At 38.5% G+C, this 19181-nt stretch overlaps 1 protein-coding gene across 15 annotated transcripts in view; it reads right to left on the minus strand.

Moving 5' to 3' along the window:
* The window catches only part of RBFOX1 (RNA binding fox-1 homolog 1), a gene marked incomplete at its 5' end in the record, with an annotated part of 1111952 nt that overhangs the window by 336797 nt on the left and 755974 nt on the right, over positions 1-19181 (minus strand). For 12 of the 15 annotated variants that reach the window (XM_082292372.1, XM_082292369.1, XM_082292361.1 and 9 more), the window contains one exon: positions 6059-6353. The exons of 2 other annotated variants lie outside the window; for them this stretch is intronic. In XM_082292372.1, coding sequence (XP_082148498.1) covers positions 6059-6076 — 18 coding nt within the window. Of the gene's footprint in view, positions 1-6054; positions 6354-19181 lie in introns of those variants that run through there. One more of the 15 variants, XM_082292367.1, reaches the window with a different exon arrangement.

Genomic DNA, 19181 nt, shown 5'->3' on the forward strand with positions numbered 1-19181 from the left:
AAACCCACCAGATTGTCACAGAAGTGGTGTTCAGGAAGGATTTCCACTAAGGGATAATAATAGTGGGACAATAGGAGGACTCTAACCTGCTCACCCAGACACATTTCATGCAGTCTTTGTTCAATTCTTTCCTCACACAAACATCCCTGGACTGATAAAGACACCCACGCAGTTCATTCAAAGCTCTGATGGAAACCAATGCTATTAAGAGGGACACGACAAAGATAAGGTTAATTGGACAAGTGTGACTCCTTGCTAAAGTAAGGGGAGAGAACAGATTAGGTAATTAAAGTATACAGAGTATATAATGCAACTTCAGAAGAGGGCAGAGCAAGTCTGTCATGCTGCTTTACAAAAAATGCACTGATTCTGCAGCAAGAATTAGTAATAATAATGATAATAATACATATATTCTTGATGCTTAAACTCAGTTTAATCCTGCTTAAACTCAGTTTCATCAAACACTTACATGTGTTTGTGTCTAAAGGAATGTACATTGCTTTTATAAACCAAAGCTGCCTCGCTTGCCTATCTGCAGTGCTGGACATAACAGAGCATCATCCTGATTTGTTCTCATCCCATTCTTACCCTCCATAAATAACAGAATGGGGTTCTACAAAACACTGTAGCAGGTCAAGAAAACCCTTCAAGAACTGAATGTGCTGGATGACCCAAAGTCAAATGTTCTGAACTGAAATCACTTTTCTCTTCTGTTTCATTTCTCTTTTCACACTAAAAAAAGGTGATTTTGCTGAATGCCTTCATGCTTTGCATACTAGTGTGACTTTTAGCTTCTGTCATCACACATGAATTATTAGACATATGATTTTTAAGCCAACTTATGTGTGTGTTCCAATAGATACATAAACGCAGCCTACTGAGAGTTGTCTTAGATTCTACCATAACTAATTGTGATCCTGTTTTCATTCAGTCAGCCCTTTCATTTTAGCCATCAAGATTGTAGATTTATAAATTGCAATACTTCATCATTCAAGTTTATTGAGTCAGATACCCTTGAAGATCCTTACTATTCACATCAGCATACTCTATTATGAAATCATTTTGTATTTTTCTGTGTTAATAATAAAAGGTACATATTTATTCAACATCAGCAGTCAGGCAGTCAGATACAGAGAATAAAGCCACATGTTTTATTCAAGGTCTCAGTGGAAAGCAGAATGAGGATCACTTAGACTCTGAAGGTACCTGCAGCTTTTCAGCAGACATGTTTGATTTTTCTTAACTAAAAGGATCTAAATACTTTGATTACCCAATAATTCTATGCAATAAAATCTATACTGCAGAACTGTTCCACTGACAATGTTTCCAACATAGTCATTCATTCTTTCAGATTAGTTCATGCTGGATTTCACTGTCTGTAGCTCTTGAAGCACAGTCAGTTGTGCATTTTGTCTTAGTCTAGGGTGGTTTTGGAAAGTCCTCCTTTAAGACAGGAATCCTTTGCTTAATGCACTTTGCCAATGCTGCAAAATACACAGTAAGTAAAGATCATTAAAAAAAATATGAGCATTGTATTTTCTCCTTACTCCAATTTAAAAAATCATAAGGCTTTGTTCCTTTATCATTTCAGTCATCTTCACATCTGTTTACGGTTCTCATTTCCTTTAGAAAAAAAAGACCTTACAAAGGTGTCCTGCAGCACTGAGTACACAAGGAGCACAAGTTAGGCTTGAAATGACACCCTTCTCTAAGCCAGGAGAAAGGCACACTCTGTGCCTGCATACATTTGGGAGTGCATAAAAACATGCAGACTTTGGTCAGCTGAATAAAATGCCATCTGCTTTTGAATATGTGAGCTGACACAGACTCCTGTGTGTATTAGGATGTCTCTAAATAGGAGAAACACCAGAAATGCAACCATAAAGAGTTTAAATTCCTAAATATCCAGATTAAATTTTGCTAGAGTCTGTTACTTCCTTTTCCTCCAGACTTCTTCCCAGATGTTCATCTAAGGAACATTTTGCTAATTCAGACAAGAGCAATTCTCTATATTGGACCCAAAAGCTTTATTGTACGGAGTTGTCAAAACAGTATCCTATTGCCAGAAGAAGTTATCTTGTTGCTATTGCATACACATTTTTTTAAATTTGTTTCTTTGTATCTGCCTACTCTGGTTTTGGGGAAAAAAAAAACCAAACTTCATTTGCTGACATGTTTTTCTGCCTTGTTTGATCAAGTATCATTCTGAAGCTGCTATTGAAAAAATCTCTGCTAAATATACACAAAATTTCTGACAACTCATTCCCTATTATTAAAAAGAACAGCAGACTGACAGGAATGAAGCACACCTCTGACTAAGCAGACATTAATTAGATGTTTATAAAATTTATCAAACTGTATTATGGTACATTAAGGTAATTTTAGTCCAGCATTTTTGTAGCATACAACAAAACGTGGAAAACTAATAATTTGCATTTTAAAAATGTATTTGCCAATGATATTGTTCCAGTTTTTCTCAGGACAACATTTAATTACATTTGACTTCTTCACGACACGTAGTAACTTTAAACCCTTGACTTCTAACTCGGAATATGAAAGTTGAACATGAGGTCAGGGAGACCTCAAAATAGTCCATTCTGAACAACCAGATGGAAAACAACCTCCATGGAACTGTTTGCTGGGGAATCAGGCAGCTGTTTGTGCTCTCGTGGACAAACTATGCTTATTTTTCAAAATATGAAAAAGAGGAGGAGGAATACTGCACAGAAAGAGGGGCTTTGGGAGACTGGGCACTCTATGAAAGATTGGGAGCAGTCTCAGCTTTCAGCCATCAACTCCCATTTTCCCTCACCAATAGTTACACTGCTTTAGCCAAGCTAAGCACAAGGCAGCAATTTTAGAGCCCTATAACTAGAAAAAAAAACCCCAAACATGTATTTGTTACATTCTGAGAAAAACCACATCACCTTTGGGGAGGTAAATTACACAGGAAAGGTGAATGATAATCTGCAGTGATCCAGAACACCCTGAGTCACTGCAACAATCTTACTTTGGGGAGAAAGGGGGATTCAACTGCAGCAGCAGCAGACGTAAAAGGGTCTGCACCCCTCAGAAAGAATACAGGCCCTTTTGACTTCACTGGTTCCTGAATCAGTAATGCCTGAAAGACTTCAAAGTTTCTTGGTCAGTGTGAACTCTGACATTGATGAACTCTGATTCCTACAGTACAGGTGTCTACACATAAAGTACCAGACCAAAAAAGATCTCCTTTGTCCAGAAAAGGAGAAAAGTATAACTATAAACAACATTTAATCACTTAGGCTGTCAACAATTATGGATTTCCCTTGGCAGGGTTAACAGTACTAAAAACTTTCTCTACTTTTTGAAATTTTGAAATAAGTATTTAAAAAACAGCAACTAATCAAGACTGTTCCATTCAAGAGACTGAATTAGTGTCTGTGCTCTGCATTCCTGCACAATGTTTTTAGTTAGCTAAACACGTTCAGTGCAGTCTGCTTGCAATAAAAGGAACTTGTTATCACTGTCATCAGTAGAACTAAAAAAAAGACATCAAACTGTTCCAGGATACTGCTTAGTAAGACATTAAAAAATGGGAAGAAATCAAAATGTTCTTTTTCTTTGTAAATATTGCAAAATGTTTCTACATTATACGTGAAATGAAACAACAGGTAAGCACTGCCACATAAACGAGTGAATAATCTGAAAAATTCTCAGTCAATGTAGCAAATTAATTTTAAGCCCTTTAAAAAGGGGAAGACTACATTTTCACACAAGCTGGCTACTTTAAATTTTAATAGTATTGCTGAGAAGCTTTTTATAATTATATAAAATATTGATGTGATGCCAGGAGAAAGTATTTCAAGTGCTGCTGTGAGTTTATACCTTGCACCTACATATATTAAGAGTCTCTTGTTTACCTACTGCATCTCTTTACATATGCTGCATCTTAGGTACCTCTACATGCCTAGTTAATGTACAGACTTTAAAAATCGCAACATTTCAGAAAAAAAAAAAAATCTATGAGTACAATTCCTCTATTTCCATAAAAAAACCACAAAATAATAATGTTCTGCTACGATTCATACAAAAAGAAAGTTCATTCTCTGCTTCTTCCTACTAATCTTGAGACCTCATACAAAAAATTTAGACTAGAAAAGTTCAGTTGCAAATGGTAAGAATGCTTAATACCCAGGTGTAGGAGTGCCAAAAGAGAAACAGGCTGTTTAAAGAATTCTGCAAATCAGAAAACCAGAACAAAACAACATACCTCTTAAAATGTAAGTAAAAAGGACAAAATAAAAATGGAATGAACACACTTTTAAATGTGAAATATTAATTACTAGAACTGTTATATTAATTACTAGAAGCTTTGAAAACCAGGAAGTGGTACCATCAGAAACTGCTTACTACTGTGGTTGTTTTGCTTAAAGCATTTATATATATATATCTCTAAAATGAATAACTAGGAAAGTTCACCAATAATATAAAATACAGCACACTAAAAGTGATAGAAAACTGCATAGTTACCTGCAAGAAAAGGTATTTCACTAAATTTCAAATTAACAAAGATTCCTAGGCTTGGGGAGGGAGAAGTTCCCTGGCTTTTAAACCTTCTGATCCTGTGCCACAGAGAAGCAGAGTAATACCAAACAATGCATGTCCTTTCACCCTAGTGTGCATATTAGAAAGGGTTTATCCTCAAATATTTACTGTGCATCTCCTTTGGGTGATGGCAGCTAGAACACCACAACACAAACTGAATGAAAGACAGACTGCTGCAACTGAGGGATCTGATTTATAAATCTAAAACCAGAACTAAATTAATCCTTGCACCAGCAGCTTCAATACAGAACCGTGGTAAGGGTTAAAAACAAGCAGCAGTTGGGGTTGCTGTTAAATGCACAGACACATTGGTGAAAATTCTAGGGACTTGTACTACAGAACCCAGAAAAAAAGAAAAAAACAAAATCATAAGGGCTCAGCGATTGGTGAGCTCCCAAAACCATGGCACAGGTCAGAGTACTGCAATGAGAAACTTAAAAGTCTACATACAGTGCCTTTTGCATGGATGACCAAAGTTCCTAAGATATAGTGGAGGGCCAGCAGCAATGAGAAGAAAGCATAAAGGGAGATTTACAGCATGAACCACGCGTGATTTACAGAGAGGAGTGATTGCTGATAATACCTCTAGGACTTTGGTGTTGCCCCTCTGCAGCCTGTTTTGCAGAGGTGGCCCAGATTAGCTGCACGCCTGTCTATTTTTACATACATTTAAATTAAATAAATAAATAAACAGATTGTCAAATGAGATTAGTTTAAAGTATTCTCCCAGAAGATGCACAGGCTTTGAAGAGGAACACAGAAAAGCTTTTAAGTATGCAGATTTGTTCACTGATCTTTTTGTGGGCTTTTTTGCTAAGAAAAAAAAAAAAACGTTCTGTATCAAAACCTGGATGAATTCACAGGTTAATAGCTTTACTAATTCAAAACATACATGCCACAACACAATATTATTTTTAAGCTGAGCAGATTTTGCTGCAAGGAATCAGAACAATGCTGAATATAAAATCACAGAAATAGGAACATAGTATCTATTTCTTTACCTGCAGTTCTCAATTGCCAGAAACTTCAAAAGCCAAGACAGACTGTGACAATTAGTATAAAAGCAAGTGGGTTAAGTAACACACATTAGAAGTTTTAATCACATTAAGATTGTTTCATTTCTTACAAAGAAAGCAAATTCTGAGCAGCCACAAGTGATGCAGCATTCGCTTTGTAACTGAACCACAGAGTGGATCTTACACAATTGCAATATGTTCTAAGGCAATGAAAAGAAAGCAGTGCACTCTGCCACATCCTGCAAACCCTGAAAATAAATTTCAGCTTCACGTTAATGAACCGGTTTGTTTAAACCCTGCCTGGAAATGCAAGCACATGTTCTGCACCCCAGCCACGCTACCCTGCAGCACACACACACCTTACATAGCACAAAACAAGCTGCAACTACAGGCTAAAATCCACAGTCCCAAAGTCAATTTATTAACAAAAGACTGACATGGAGAGAGACACTACCTACCCACAAATACATCATCATCTTGAAAGAAATCAAGGGCTCTGTCAGCAAACAGAAGTCTCCTTACTTCACCAAGTATGTCTGGAAGGAAAACTGAAAACAGTGGGTAGAAAATCTTGCCTTTTTCTGTCAAGTCCTCACAGTTCTCTTCTTATACAAGGTATTTTTTTTAGTTTGTTTATGAGAATAGCATTCGTTCAGTGGCTCTTTCTGCGTGTGAAGTGACTTGCTTCAGGCTGTCTTTTTTCTTCCCTTTTTCTCCCTAACTCAGTCTGTCCTTTCTTTACTGTCAAGCTTGCTTAGGTAACAGTTCTTGGTGTATCTATTTAATGAGCAGGTCCGTGCACTAAAGGCAGCCAACTACACTGGAGGGGGGCGGGGGGGGTGGAGAAGAAAAAAAAAAAGAAGTAATAATAAATAAATAAATGGGAATATACCACTTCCTAATTATTATTATTATGGGATCTACAGACACCCCCTCCGTAAGAATTTATAGGAGGATTTCTAAGACATCTTGAGGGAGGAGGGGAATCCTGAGAATTACTCCGGTGGCACTCAAGCCATTACCTCTCCCTGCTGAAGGACCCAGTTCACAAATCCTGCATTTGAGAAATTTTTAAACTCAAAGCAAAGCTCCTACAGAAAAGAAAGGAACATGTACTGCACCCTGCTTCTCCTTTATCTCTTTAAATGTACTTCAGATAAAAGCTGCATCCAGTCAGGTCAAGGCCTTTCCCAATCTTATTACGCTCACACAGGAGCGTGCAACACACTTTTCTACAGCCATCTACTGTCTCCACAGTGTTATTGCTGCTGTTCCTGCTGCCGGGAGAGAACTGCCAGCACGAGAAACAGGGAATACAGACAGTAAATCAGACCATAGGAAAGGTGTTTAGGCTAATTTGACTTATTTATGGGAGGATTTTTTTTTCCCCTACCATAATACATATTTTAAAATCAAAGTTAGGATGGTGATTTGCATAGTTAACAAAGGTTAATAAAGAGAACTGCAATCTTTCACTCTTTTTTTTTTTTTTGTTAAGTTTAAGGTACTTTATGCAAATGAGTGAGCATGCCAGGGACTCGAGTTTATTTGATTGACACTTGCACTTTTATCCTTTACTACAAGAAAGTATTTTTATCTCACTTAACCCATCTCATTAAAACACACAATATACTTAGTAAAGTGATCAACAGTGTCCTCAGGTAAGCAACAATTTTTAAAAGTACAGGAGACAAATCTTATTTACTTTTAAGGCTGCGTTACTGGACTTGAAAATCAATCCTGACCACACAAACTGGTGCATGCCACACCCTGACCATGACATATTTCGGGTGCTGATGTGCAGAGCCATACACACAGTCTGTCCACTAAGTGCATCAACTATAAAGAATAATAGCTAAGATGATGAGTTATAAAAAAAATAATGGAAATGAGATTAAACAGAAATTTTGCCTTATTTTTATGTTTGATTATTTATTCATTATCTTTGGTCACAGACATTACACTCCTAAAAAAGAAAAGAAAAAAAAAAAACATTATTTTTACTTAAAGACTCTGATCTATTTACATATTCAGCCTGACCATATAAGGTAAAATGTCACCTAAATAATCACTCACTGCACCAAGGTAGGTGGCAAATGGAGAGGCACCTGCTGAAACAGCCCATAACAAGGAGACAAAATAGCAAAAACAAGACTGGGGGGAGCAAACTAAAATCCATAGCACTAAACCAACTGGAATCTGCCACCAGGCTGAAGTCCAAGTAAAAATAACTGCTGTACCCCTGACAGTTCAGAGCTAACAGATTTAACAGAAAAGTGAAGCAAACAATGCATATGGCATTTTATGCTACAATTTCAATAGAGAAGTTTATACAGATAAACAGATACAGAAGTTTATACAGATAAACACACACACACACCGAGCTATTTATGATCTGCAAAATACTATGGCCAGGTAAAGTGTTGTTGCCTCTTTTGGGGGAGGCAAAAGACAAAGATTTAACACAACAATTCCTAAAGTGATAATTTTTACTGTAACACGCAACAACAATAACGCTGATGTAAGTTTAGTGCAGTCTCAGGAAATAAAGCCACTTCCTTCACATAGGTGGATTCCAAGAGGAAAAGAAAAAACTTTTGTTTCCACTTTTGAGTAATTTAAACCATCTGTCAGTTTACCCACCAACACTCAGCACTCTGGCAGGCCTAACCCAGTCACCTTTAAGCTGTACACCTTCACCTCGTTTAGTCTTCTGCATAGTGCACTGTGTTCTGTAGTCACTTGCACTGTAATAAACCCAAAACATCATGTTAGAATGAATTACATTATACTGGTTAGGCTGAAACTACATTTTCTGATAATGTATCTGAACATCTGCCAGCCACCAGTTCTTTCTATCCCTGCACCTCAACCGAACACAGGAGGCTTTAGAATTTTCAAAGAATGGTTAAAGATTTTATTAAAATGATAAAAGACTGTGCACAGCTATTGCCTGTAAGTCACTTCTGTATCAAAATTTCCCTGTTTTGGAGAATAGGCAGCATATGAAACTTCAGGGAATGGTGCCCCATGACTTTCAACTTCTCTTTCTGTATTCTAAATTATCTTAATTATTAAATTGGTTACGCAGTCAATTCTTCGTATCTTATTCCTTCAAACAAGAGGAACAGTTTCTCATGCTGCTATACAAAAAACATTCATTTGAAGTGTTTTATTTTTCGTACAGATATCATTCAATACTTTGTTCGTTCATCTGTAGGTCCTGTGCAGGTAGAAAAATGTGAATAAAAAGATGACTGAAAACTGGTGTATTACTCTGTTTTTTGCACCTGTGGCTGAAGTTTAAACCAAACCCTGTTTGCTAAGGTCACTTCTTGCACGTTCTGGATTTGCAAACAGTGTGAAGAAAGTAAATAGAAGGTACTGACCACAATCATTTTAACAAAGGCTGGTCCAAGAGAGCTGACATTGGGTTCAGGTCAAAGGCTATTGAAATCAATGAGAACCCTGCTGTGTTCTTTTAAAAAACAGGCAGTCAAACTCTGTTAAAAATCTGGGCATTTGCTATTTGCTGCTGTAATGGCCTGGTTCCTCTGATGTTTCCAGAGATGCTCACATTAGGCTCTTCCACAGGGGCTCTTCCAGGTACTTTCAGCTTCAGAACCAGCTGTGTGAGCTCGTACCACAGCCTGAACTTTTGTAATCAATCAGAATATCATATATTTTCCCTACAGAATCACAAGGGATTGGTGAGATATTCAGGATAGATAAAAATAGTTAGCAATAGCAAAAATGAAATAATAAATTTTGTACTCATAATTAATCAAGATTAGTTATATATGTGATCAGCACATTCTTACTGGCACCTAAACAGTTCCCATTTCTGAAAAATCAAGCTCGAGATTCTAGGAGTTCCATTACCTTATTAAAGAGCCATAACTCATAGACATATCTTGGCATATTTATTAATGACACAGAAGATTGGAAATAGCACTGATATTTCTGCTTACTGCATTGGAAGATAAGAAAATGCAGACTAAGTTCCTCTTCTTGCAGGGGATATAAACCTCCTAAGAACTGCAAGAATATTAAAACAAGCTCAGTGCTAGTTGGTATGATCTTTGTTTATCTAGGTGCTGTATGATCATGCAGAAGGGTATCAAAATCATACATTTAACTAATGGACAGCAAAGACAAAACTTACTGACTTTAATGAGTCTGTGCTTTCAACCAACATCTCTATTCTTCAGAATTTAAACCAGAGGGATTTAATAACTCTTAAAAACCAAAAAGCCCAATAAAGGAGGGAGGGAATGTAATCATAATGATTACATTGATGTTACTGGTAATGAACTGGTTTCTTTCACCTAAACATCCCCAAGAAAAGTTACCACTGATGTGCATGATACATGAGCTGCAACAATGCTAAACTCTCACATAATTTACATAGAATACAGAAAATAATTTTAAACATTTAGAAGGCTAGAAATATTTGTGCTTGTGCTTAATTTCCACACCTTAGCAGCCTCATCTATCATGGCTGTATATGAAATGAAAAAGTGCAAATTGTTAGGAAGTATGGAAACAAAACAAGCCCTTAATCTGTTCCTGAGTCACTGCAGTTTTAAGGGGGTGGGTTTTGCTGTATTTTTTCTGGTTCTTGATTTTTGGATTTCAGCATAAATGCAGAAGAGCAACTGAAGTGCAACTTTATGAACAGTTTGGTTGGTTTATAAACTCTGTGTTTTCACCACACAGTTTTTGGTTGTTTTTTTTTTTTTTCCATTTTCAATTAATTTCCACTACTTTAACCCTCCTGTCACTTTTGATGCAAGAAATTGGTTTCTGTGCTCATTTGCTGCGTACAGCTATGACATCTTAAAACCAGAAGAGATTATGTGAGGTCAGAATATCATCCCAGGAAAGCCTGAGGAGCAACCAGCCAAGCATTTGGTCATTAGAGCTCAGCACAATTTGAAATGCCCAGTCAGGATTGCTGGCTGTTTGATGAATTGAGCTCAGTGTGCAGTCCAAGGGAGGACAAGCAGGATGGAGGCAGATGGGAGCTTCCTTCAGGCCCCAGATTCCATGACACACACATGGGATGCACACAGCCAAGCACTTCCCACAGAACCAGGCATACAGGAAACTCTGCTTCCCTTTTTCTTAGCACAGCAAGGTGGTGGGAGACAAACATGGGGGGTCTGACCCTCCGTCTGGTACAAACACTTCATTTGTGATGTATCTGGAACAAAGCCAGTGGCTTATTCCTCCCAACACTCAAACATTCTATCCTGACAAGACTCAGGGTAACTAAGTGATTATATTTAAGCCAAATTATTAGTGATCATTGTTCAGTTGGTACCAGCTCAGTCCCTTATCCATAATTTCAGTGGCAGGTGCTGCATTGCTGCTGCTTCTTCACTCTTTGGTGAGAACAGACTCAGACAATAATTCTGCCAAAGAAAACCCTGGCAGCCACAGGAAAACCTCACATAATCTCTCCTGGCTTTGGGATGTCATAGCTGGACTCCAACTTCAGTCTGATCAGGGAGGGTGTTACCATGGGTTGAGGACGGACTTGACTTTACTTAAATAAGGTCTGTGAAAGAAAAGTACCAGAGAATTAACACAAGGACAGTGGGATCAGAATTTACCAGCTCCAAGAAAAGAGTTTTAATTATATTTCCTGAAATGTTAGTACAGCTCTCCAATTTTCTGCTGGATAATGTCCAGGTGTGTGTGCAAATCTTCCCCTTGACTTTAGATACTCTGCTTATACAGATCACAAAAAGAAACAAATCTGTTTCAGCATGTAATCATTCCCACTTGAGCAAAGCAAGCTGGATATCAAATATTGAGTACTGGTAACAAGTGGCTCTCAACTCATCTGTACCCTGAGAACTTAGACCGGTTGAATAAAATTGAATGAATAAAGTATCTCAGGATACTCTGGAGCACAAAAAAGAAACTAATGTCATCAGCAAAATTACCTCCAGGCAAATGTTTGCTTAGCTTTAGTCAACATCTTCTTTCCACTGCCCATAAAACCTTTGATTCAAGAGAACAATGAGACAACTCACAATCTTATAATGCATTTTTAAAACCTGGCAGAGGGTATTTCCATCTTCACAGTAGGACACATAATTATATCCTCCTTAGAACAGGCTAATCTGAAACCAACCATTGCTAACTATTATCTGTTTATTGAAACACAGGAAAAAAAATCTCTTTTCAAGATACTACACTCAAATTTGCTTTGGGTGAAGATCCAGTAGTGGAGCCAGCTGATACCATTCCTCAGGTAGCATCAGCCACATGCTGCTGCTGGCAGAACCATCTATCAGCTCACATCAGCTGATGCAGGGACCTGGGAGAAGGATGGCACTCAGATAAATAAATAAAACTTGCCACACTTACACAGTAAATCAATACAAAGTTGTCTCTAGGATTTCTTTAAGCAATTGCAACTATTCTAAGGTAAGATTTTGTTTTCAACAGGGGAGTAGGGGTTAATATTTGGTAATCATCACTAATATGATAAAAGGTTCCTATTACCAATGACTTAAGGACTTCTTCCCTGTAATTTTCAGTTTATGAGTATATAAATTGCTTTGTTATTTAGTGCAGGCTCCTTAAATCCTGAAGTCTTTATGCACTGGATGATAACAAATGGATCAGTTTTACCACTTATAATAGTTCAGTAAATCATGGAACAGCCTACCTTTCAGCAAAGCCATCATACAGAACTTATCACAGCAAACCTATCAGCTGCTACTTCTGACTATATATCTGACAAAACTAATTCATGCTCTGTCTCCTCGTCTCACTTGTTTTTTAACAGGGTGAAAACAGCCTCGTAACTGAAGGTGGGTTATATCAGTGTTTTGATTCTGTGAGGGACTGGCACATGCACAGTATGTGCTGAGCACACTTCTCCTGCTCCCAGGCTGCCAGAGCACCACTACTGATGGCAGCACCACTGTACAACAGCCCCACGATAAAAAAAGGTGAAAAATCTGCTCCTCTGCCACCTGAAATCCCAGGAACAGCACCAGAACCAGCCTCGCCATTAGGCTGCCCAGCACCTCCAGTTCTGCTCACAGGATCAGAAAGGCCTCTGCAGCAGTGTCCTGGTGGAGGCAGGTACTGCCCACCTCCAGGCAGGACAAGTGACAAACAAGGAGATACAGGAGCAGGATTTTAGGGAGGCACTGCAGGGGCAAGGTGTATGCTTGGAATGGAAAAATACAGAACTAATACTGGCTATTCAGAGAGAAAACAGGGAAAAGAAGTTACATAAGAGGATTGAGATATCTACAGAAATAGACAAAAAGCTGATGCTACAGGTGCTAATCACTCCCAGCATATTAGCAGTGCACAAGAACAGCCTTGAGTTAACTCTATCAACAAAACAGCTGAGTTTGGCACTTTTGAGACAATTAGTGCCTCACAATTGCTGTCTCATTGAAGCTGGCTCTTTACACCACAACTGCAGAGTATAAAAGCCTACAGAACTGCTGCTGTACTTCTTGCCCAAGTAGTGGCTGTGTTCAATAACTCACGTGCACCCACTGCATACACACAGAATTCTGCAGCCAGGTACACAGAGCGATGGCCTGGCAGTGGCATCAGTCTGGAAATAACAACTGTCTTCAGAATCTTCTCCTACTCCTCATTCTCAAGGAAATCAGCGATTGTTTGAGGAGCTCTAATGGCACCATCACATCGAGAAAAGGAAGCCGTGAGGCTGCTCTTTAATAAATCAATGCCACTCTGGCTGCCTTCCAGACCACAAAAACACTTTGGGCATCTTTGCCTGCCTTTCATTTTGTGACTTGTAGGACCCTCTCCATCATCTTGATGTCTGCAGATTTTCTCCATAACCCTTTTTCTTTTTTTTGGCTTCTACCATGAGACTCACAGAACATTCTCCTTTAATAGGTCTCAAACTATGTTTTTCCAGAAGCTTTTGACATTTTCTGAAACCTGGCATTTATGTATTAAAGACAAATAAGTAGTGAGACAGTAATTAAGGCTGCATCAGTGCTTTCCTAAAGCATGCAACATGCTGCATGGACATGCATGGCCAAATGGTTCTGATTTTCAGAAGTGGCCTCAAATTATTTTGACATCGCCTCAGAAATACTGAGAAATTTCTGTCCATCAGTCCAAACTATGAGAGGGAACCCAGGGCATGTCAGGTGACAAAATGAGATGAAGAATGCCTTCCTGGCATCTTGGAGCAGGACAGATCTGTGAATGGGTGTGAGTGCAGCTACCCATGTTCTGCTCTCGTTCACACTGAAAGCCTACAAGTACAAACACTCATTTCTAAGATTTCTTTAAACAGGACAAGGTTGTTCCTGAAGAACAGGTGTTTCTAAAAGAAAGTTAAATGCAACACAACTGTAAAGGAGTTCTTGCAGTTGAGCAGCTGCCTGTGAACACCGCAGGTAAACGCACACAGCACTGCACGAGGAACACCCTGGGACAGGAGATTGTGCACTGCTCTTCCACCACTGCAGGCACTTGATAACTGGGTCACTACACCCCTTCCAACACCCCCACAGTAGGAACAATTTTTTTCCTGGTCGTAAAAAATTTTGGGAGTATGTAGCTTGTTGCAAAAAGTCGGATTCAGAGCAGTTTTTCCTGAATGTTTCAAGCATTACAAAGCATGTCGGTGTTCTGCTGCTAGCCACCAACAGGCCAGTAACCAGGCAATAATCAAACCAACCTGAGAGTACTTCAGATTCCACCACTGCCTTCCAGTACCATCAGAAATTCCTTCAGCAAAGTCAAGCTGGATTCCCTGACCATTCATTCTCACAATTAAAAATTTCACTTCTCATACAGTTCTTTTGCCTGAAATCAAAATACTCCCTGCATTGTCTCTCCCCTTTCATGAGCTGCCCGTCCTTTCCGTTATTAAATTGACTGTACATTAGAGATGCTGTGTTTACCTCAGACACTCTCCATTAGGAGGGATCCAGCCTGTACACTAAATATTTAATTGGTGTTCTGAGATGCTCTGAATCCATGTGTTTTCTATTTTCCTAGGGGGTTCCTGGTTCACATCAGTTGGATACTTCTTTCCCAGCAACAAAATGTAAAGTTAACTATTTCCAACAGCAAATGCACAGGTACTGACACTGAAAAAAACACCCCAAAAAACTCAAACCAAAACAAACAAAAACCAAACCAACCAACCAACCAAAAAAAACCCCAAACCGAAACAAATTACACCCTGCTCTGAAAACAGTGACATTCTGGAAATACAACCTCTCTCACAAACCAAAATGTAGATTCTTCTGGTAGAACAGGCTGATAATACTTTGTGCATGTGTGAAAACTGAGATTTGTTTTTTCTTTTCCCACTGTGAGAGGGAAATTCTCCAGTAGCATCACAAGGAGTGATTGTTCCACACTTTACTGTTTCATCTTTCATCAGAGACAAATCGCCAACACGGTGGCAACATTCTGGTGCAGCCCAGGGTTACTGCTCAGTTCTGAAGCACTTCCCATGACAAAAGGCTGGTGGCACTTTGACTGAGACTGAAAGAGCATCAGCAAGTGGCAGAGCAAACCTCTGCTGGTCTTATTGTCAAAACCACCACGCACATGAGGAACAGGAGCAGCCTCCGTGAGCACAGAGCTGGGTAACACTCTCGATATCCCTTTTCTCTGGGACTACACCAGGCTCAGCTGGGCTCCACTCACAGAGGAAATTGCAAAATGCTGATCAAAGGCATCACAGCACTCATTGCTTTTCACTGAGCAAGACCTTGCTAAACCACAGCATCTATGCAAACTGATCTTTGTAAGCAAACAGTATGAAAGCATTTCAAAAGATACTTCGATTTTTAAAATTTCTTCTTTCACATGAAATTTCACATGCCAATATGACAAACAAGCAAAGACTATTAAGCATTGGGTACCCTGCTTCTATTTAGTTACTGTCTCCTAAGGACACGTTACATTCAGAGCAAAGGGGTAACCAGCAGGGCATGTTTTCCATCCTGACCTGCACTTCAAACGAGGGAATTCTCCACGAGCAGAGCTCGTTAATGCAATTCCTTACAAGGCAGGGAGACTCTGGGCTGCAGCATCAGGTTGCATAAAGCCCATCTGGCCTCTCAGGGGTGATATTTTTTGTTCTCCTCTGAGCCCTGAACTTGGATGCTCTCTGCACACTGAGTGAGTCTCCACGTTCACTCACCGCTCGGAACTAAACTCTTCTGTGGCTGTGGAAATCCAAACAAGCACCAACACCCAATTAAACACATGCTAAAGTTCTCTTTGCCTGAGATACATCTTGTAAATTTCTGTGTTCCAAATTCCAATCCAGTTCCAAGAATTTTACATTCTTTCCTCCACCTGGCCAAGGAAAGGCAATCCCTGTGCCTGCAGCAGGAACCTAAGCAGGGAAGAGGCTGAGTGCTCCATATAAAGCACTGGAAGTGCATCAATACCATGCTTTAGTGCCAGCAGCACAGCAAAATAAAGAGTGCAGGAACAGGGCAAGCATTTGGGTGGGATTTCGTTCAGAAAAACATACAGGAACATCAATCTGCTTTTGGTATTTATTGTAATAATGTCAAAAATCTGTTTCAACTGAATTTCCTCTATACTATATTGCCACACTAACTGTATTATGGTTACAGATGAACGCTTACTGAACTTCTTTCTCTGTTTAATAATGTCAGTGTTTTCCAGTGCTTTCAAAATAAAGCTTGGATTACTCTGAATAAAACATGGAAATATATTTTCATTAATCAATTTGAAAAATTATTTTTTTATTTTCCTTTCAACCTTTTTTAAATAAGAGCCAATGTTTTCCACATCATTTTATATTTGGTATCATATAAGCCACAGAGTTCTCTAAAAATGGTAAAAGTCTTTCTGAGATTTAAACCTAAACCTAATACCATTATGCATTATTTTGGAGTGTCTAATACATTTTCAAAGAAAATGGTGAATAAAACTACTTTTTAAAAAATTTTGGCACAGAGGTATCATAATTTTAACATACTGGATAGAATATTGGAACGTAATTTTTTGCAGCCATTGGATCTGCTTTTCAAACCAGAAGGAACTTCATGGCAATGTTAACAAACCATGATTGCTCTGTTCTGATGTTGACACGTGAAAAAAACCCTAAAATTTAGATACAAAAGAGTCAAGAAAAGTTTTGTTATGTTTTTACCACTGATGAATATTCAAAATATTTTACTGGCTCTCTGTGTAAAATTGATACTTTGGATACAAGATTATCATAACTGAAAAAAACCCCACAATCCTATGGTGGACTCCACATTTCCAGCTGAGCATATGACTGGGAAGGTGCCCAGCACCCAAGACCTGCACATTTCAAGGGCTTAGGAAAAATTAGGTTGTTAAGTGAATTTATTTTTTTTTTTCTCCTAAATTTATAACTGTTTGCTTGGGGTTTAAAAAAAATAATAATAATAAAAAAAAATCTCTGTTTATAGATGAAAGAGAATAGTAAATAATTACAGTAATAGACTTTTAATGCATTTTGTACTATTATCATCTGGGCAAATATATAGAAAAACATTTTTCTTAATTTCAAATTAAACACTAAATACAATTAGATTTTAAATACGTGTTTTAGTGGAAGCAGGAGTGTAAATGAAGTAAGAGATATCCTTGAGTTGGGAGCCCAGCAACTGAGCCAAAACTCAAAAGAATAAACTATCTTTTCAGAGGTATCTTTACAGAACATGCTGCCAGGTTCTTCCTTGGGCACTGTGGCAATATCACATGAAAATTCCTGGGAGATTTCATTCTAAAAAATGGGAAATGCCAGTTAGGGCGTCGAGAAAAAAGAACAAGGGGGGAGCTAAATTATCAAAAGGCTGGATTTTTTTTTTTTTTTTTTTCCAGTGCCTACAGTTTTAGATGCAAATGTATGTGCACAAAACCATGTGCCTGGAATTATCCCTAAGCAGAATGTTTACCATACATTTATGGTAAGGAGCAAACACATGATTGGTTACCTGCATCACATAAAGTGACTCGCCATCATTTGATCTTGAAAAATTGTGGGAATAAAACAGGAGATTAATGCAATCTACCTTAAAATTCCCAGGCAGTGTGTTAAGCAAAAAAAGTACACCAGATATCAAGGATGTATCTGAACCATAAAGTATTTGGGACAAAGGCAGTATCTTACCCTGTGCTTGTAAAATGCCTGTAATTTATGGTGCTATATAAATGATTTTTAACAATGATGAAAACAGTTGTAGAAAGCAGTAGTTCAAAGGGAAAAAAAAAGCCAGAAGAGGAGAAATGAGCTGATAGCATATGAAGCAATCTATAGCACGTAGGGAAAACCAACCAAAAGGTAATAAAACTATTCATTATGTGCTCTTTGGAGGGCAGCTGCTCTCAAGTAGCAAAGTGACCTTGAGATGAACACCACTTTTTTCACTTTCAGTGTTGTACTCAAAGAGATCTGAAGAATACAAAGGCAGAGATAACTACTGCATGAAAGAGAAATGCTAGGAATGGAACTTTCAAGCACAGAGTGCATCTGTGGTTTTGCCCATTACCTATGCAATAAAAGTCTACACGGCACTTGATTACATACTTGGGATACATCTGTAGCCACTCCTTCACATTAAGGGCCCAAATTTCTGGTATTAGTGGAGCACAGAAAATGCCTGTGATCTGATGTACTCTGGTTTTATATCTCCCTCTCCCTGTCCAAGCCTCACTGTCTTTAAAGATAACAGAGGTGATCAAAGCTTCAAAATACACAACAGCACACAGATGTGGAGGAAAAAACATTCCCAAAACAAGGTCAGGTTCTCCCAGGGGTGAGAAACAACAAAGAAGCTACAAATCAGCAGAGCATTTTTACCTTTCTCAACTTCCTGGCTTATAAAATGCATCCTCCAGATACCATGCTACAAATACAAAAATACCAGCTCAGGATTTCTTCCATTTCTCAATCAATTTGTCCCCCAGTACCTACTGAAATTGGTGATTGCCTCAGTCAAGGGGCAGGACCTTGCACCTGGCCTTGTTCAGCTTCATGAGGTTCACCTGGCTCCACCTTTCCAGCCTGCCCAGCCCCACACAGGGAAAAGTGTCAAACTCTGGCTAATACACTTTTTTTCCTAAACAAATTTTTGCTGCAAGCCTTTGTGAAGAAAAGAAAAATTAGTCATATTTTTAAAATTCTGTACTTCATTCATCTTCCAACACCAGGTTTAGGTCCCTGCTCAAGCCCAAAACTTCAAGATGGTAAAAAATTACTGTCAGCCTGATAAAACATGGATTTGGTTTGTTTGGTGTAGTTTCTTTTTATTTCTCTATCTCATTTCCTGGGGACTAAACTGAGGGGGGGTTTTGGGATTCTGTACCAAGAAAGCCATTCCTGTGGAACACAAAGACTTGGCTTTCAGGACAAGTTGGGATTTCACTGCAGAATAGAACAGAGTACAGGTACAGTTCACTTATTCTTACCATTAAAAATGTCGAGACGAAAAGCAAATATAGACTTCTAAAATCCTGGCCTATTCAAGGCCAAGATTTCACTCAATATCTGACAGTGTGGAGCATCTGCATGTCAAGCTCAAGTCAGTAGGA

This window comes from Coloeus monedula (assembly GCF_965178545.1).
Source record: "Coloeus monedula genome assembly, chromosome: 16".
In the NCBI taxonomy this organism is placed as follows: domain Eukaryota; kingdom Metazoa; phylum Chordata; class Aves; order Passeriformes; family Corvidae; genus Coloeus; species Coloeus monedula.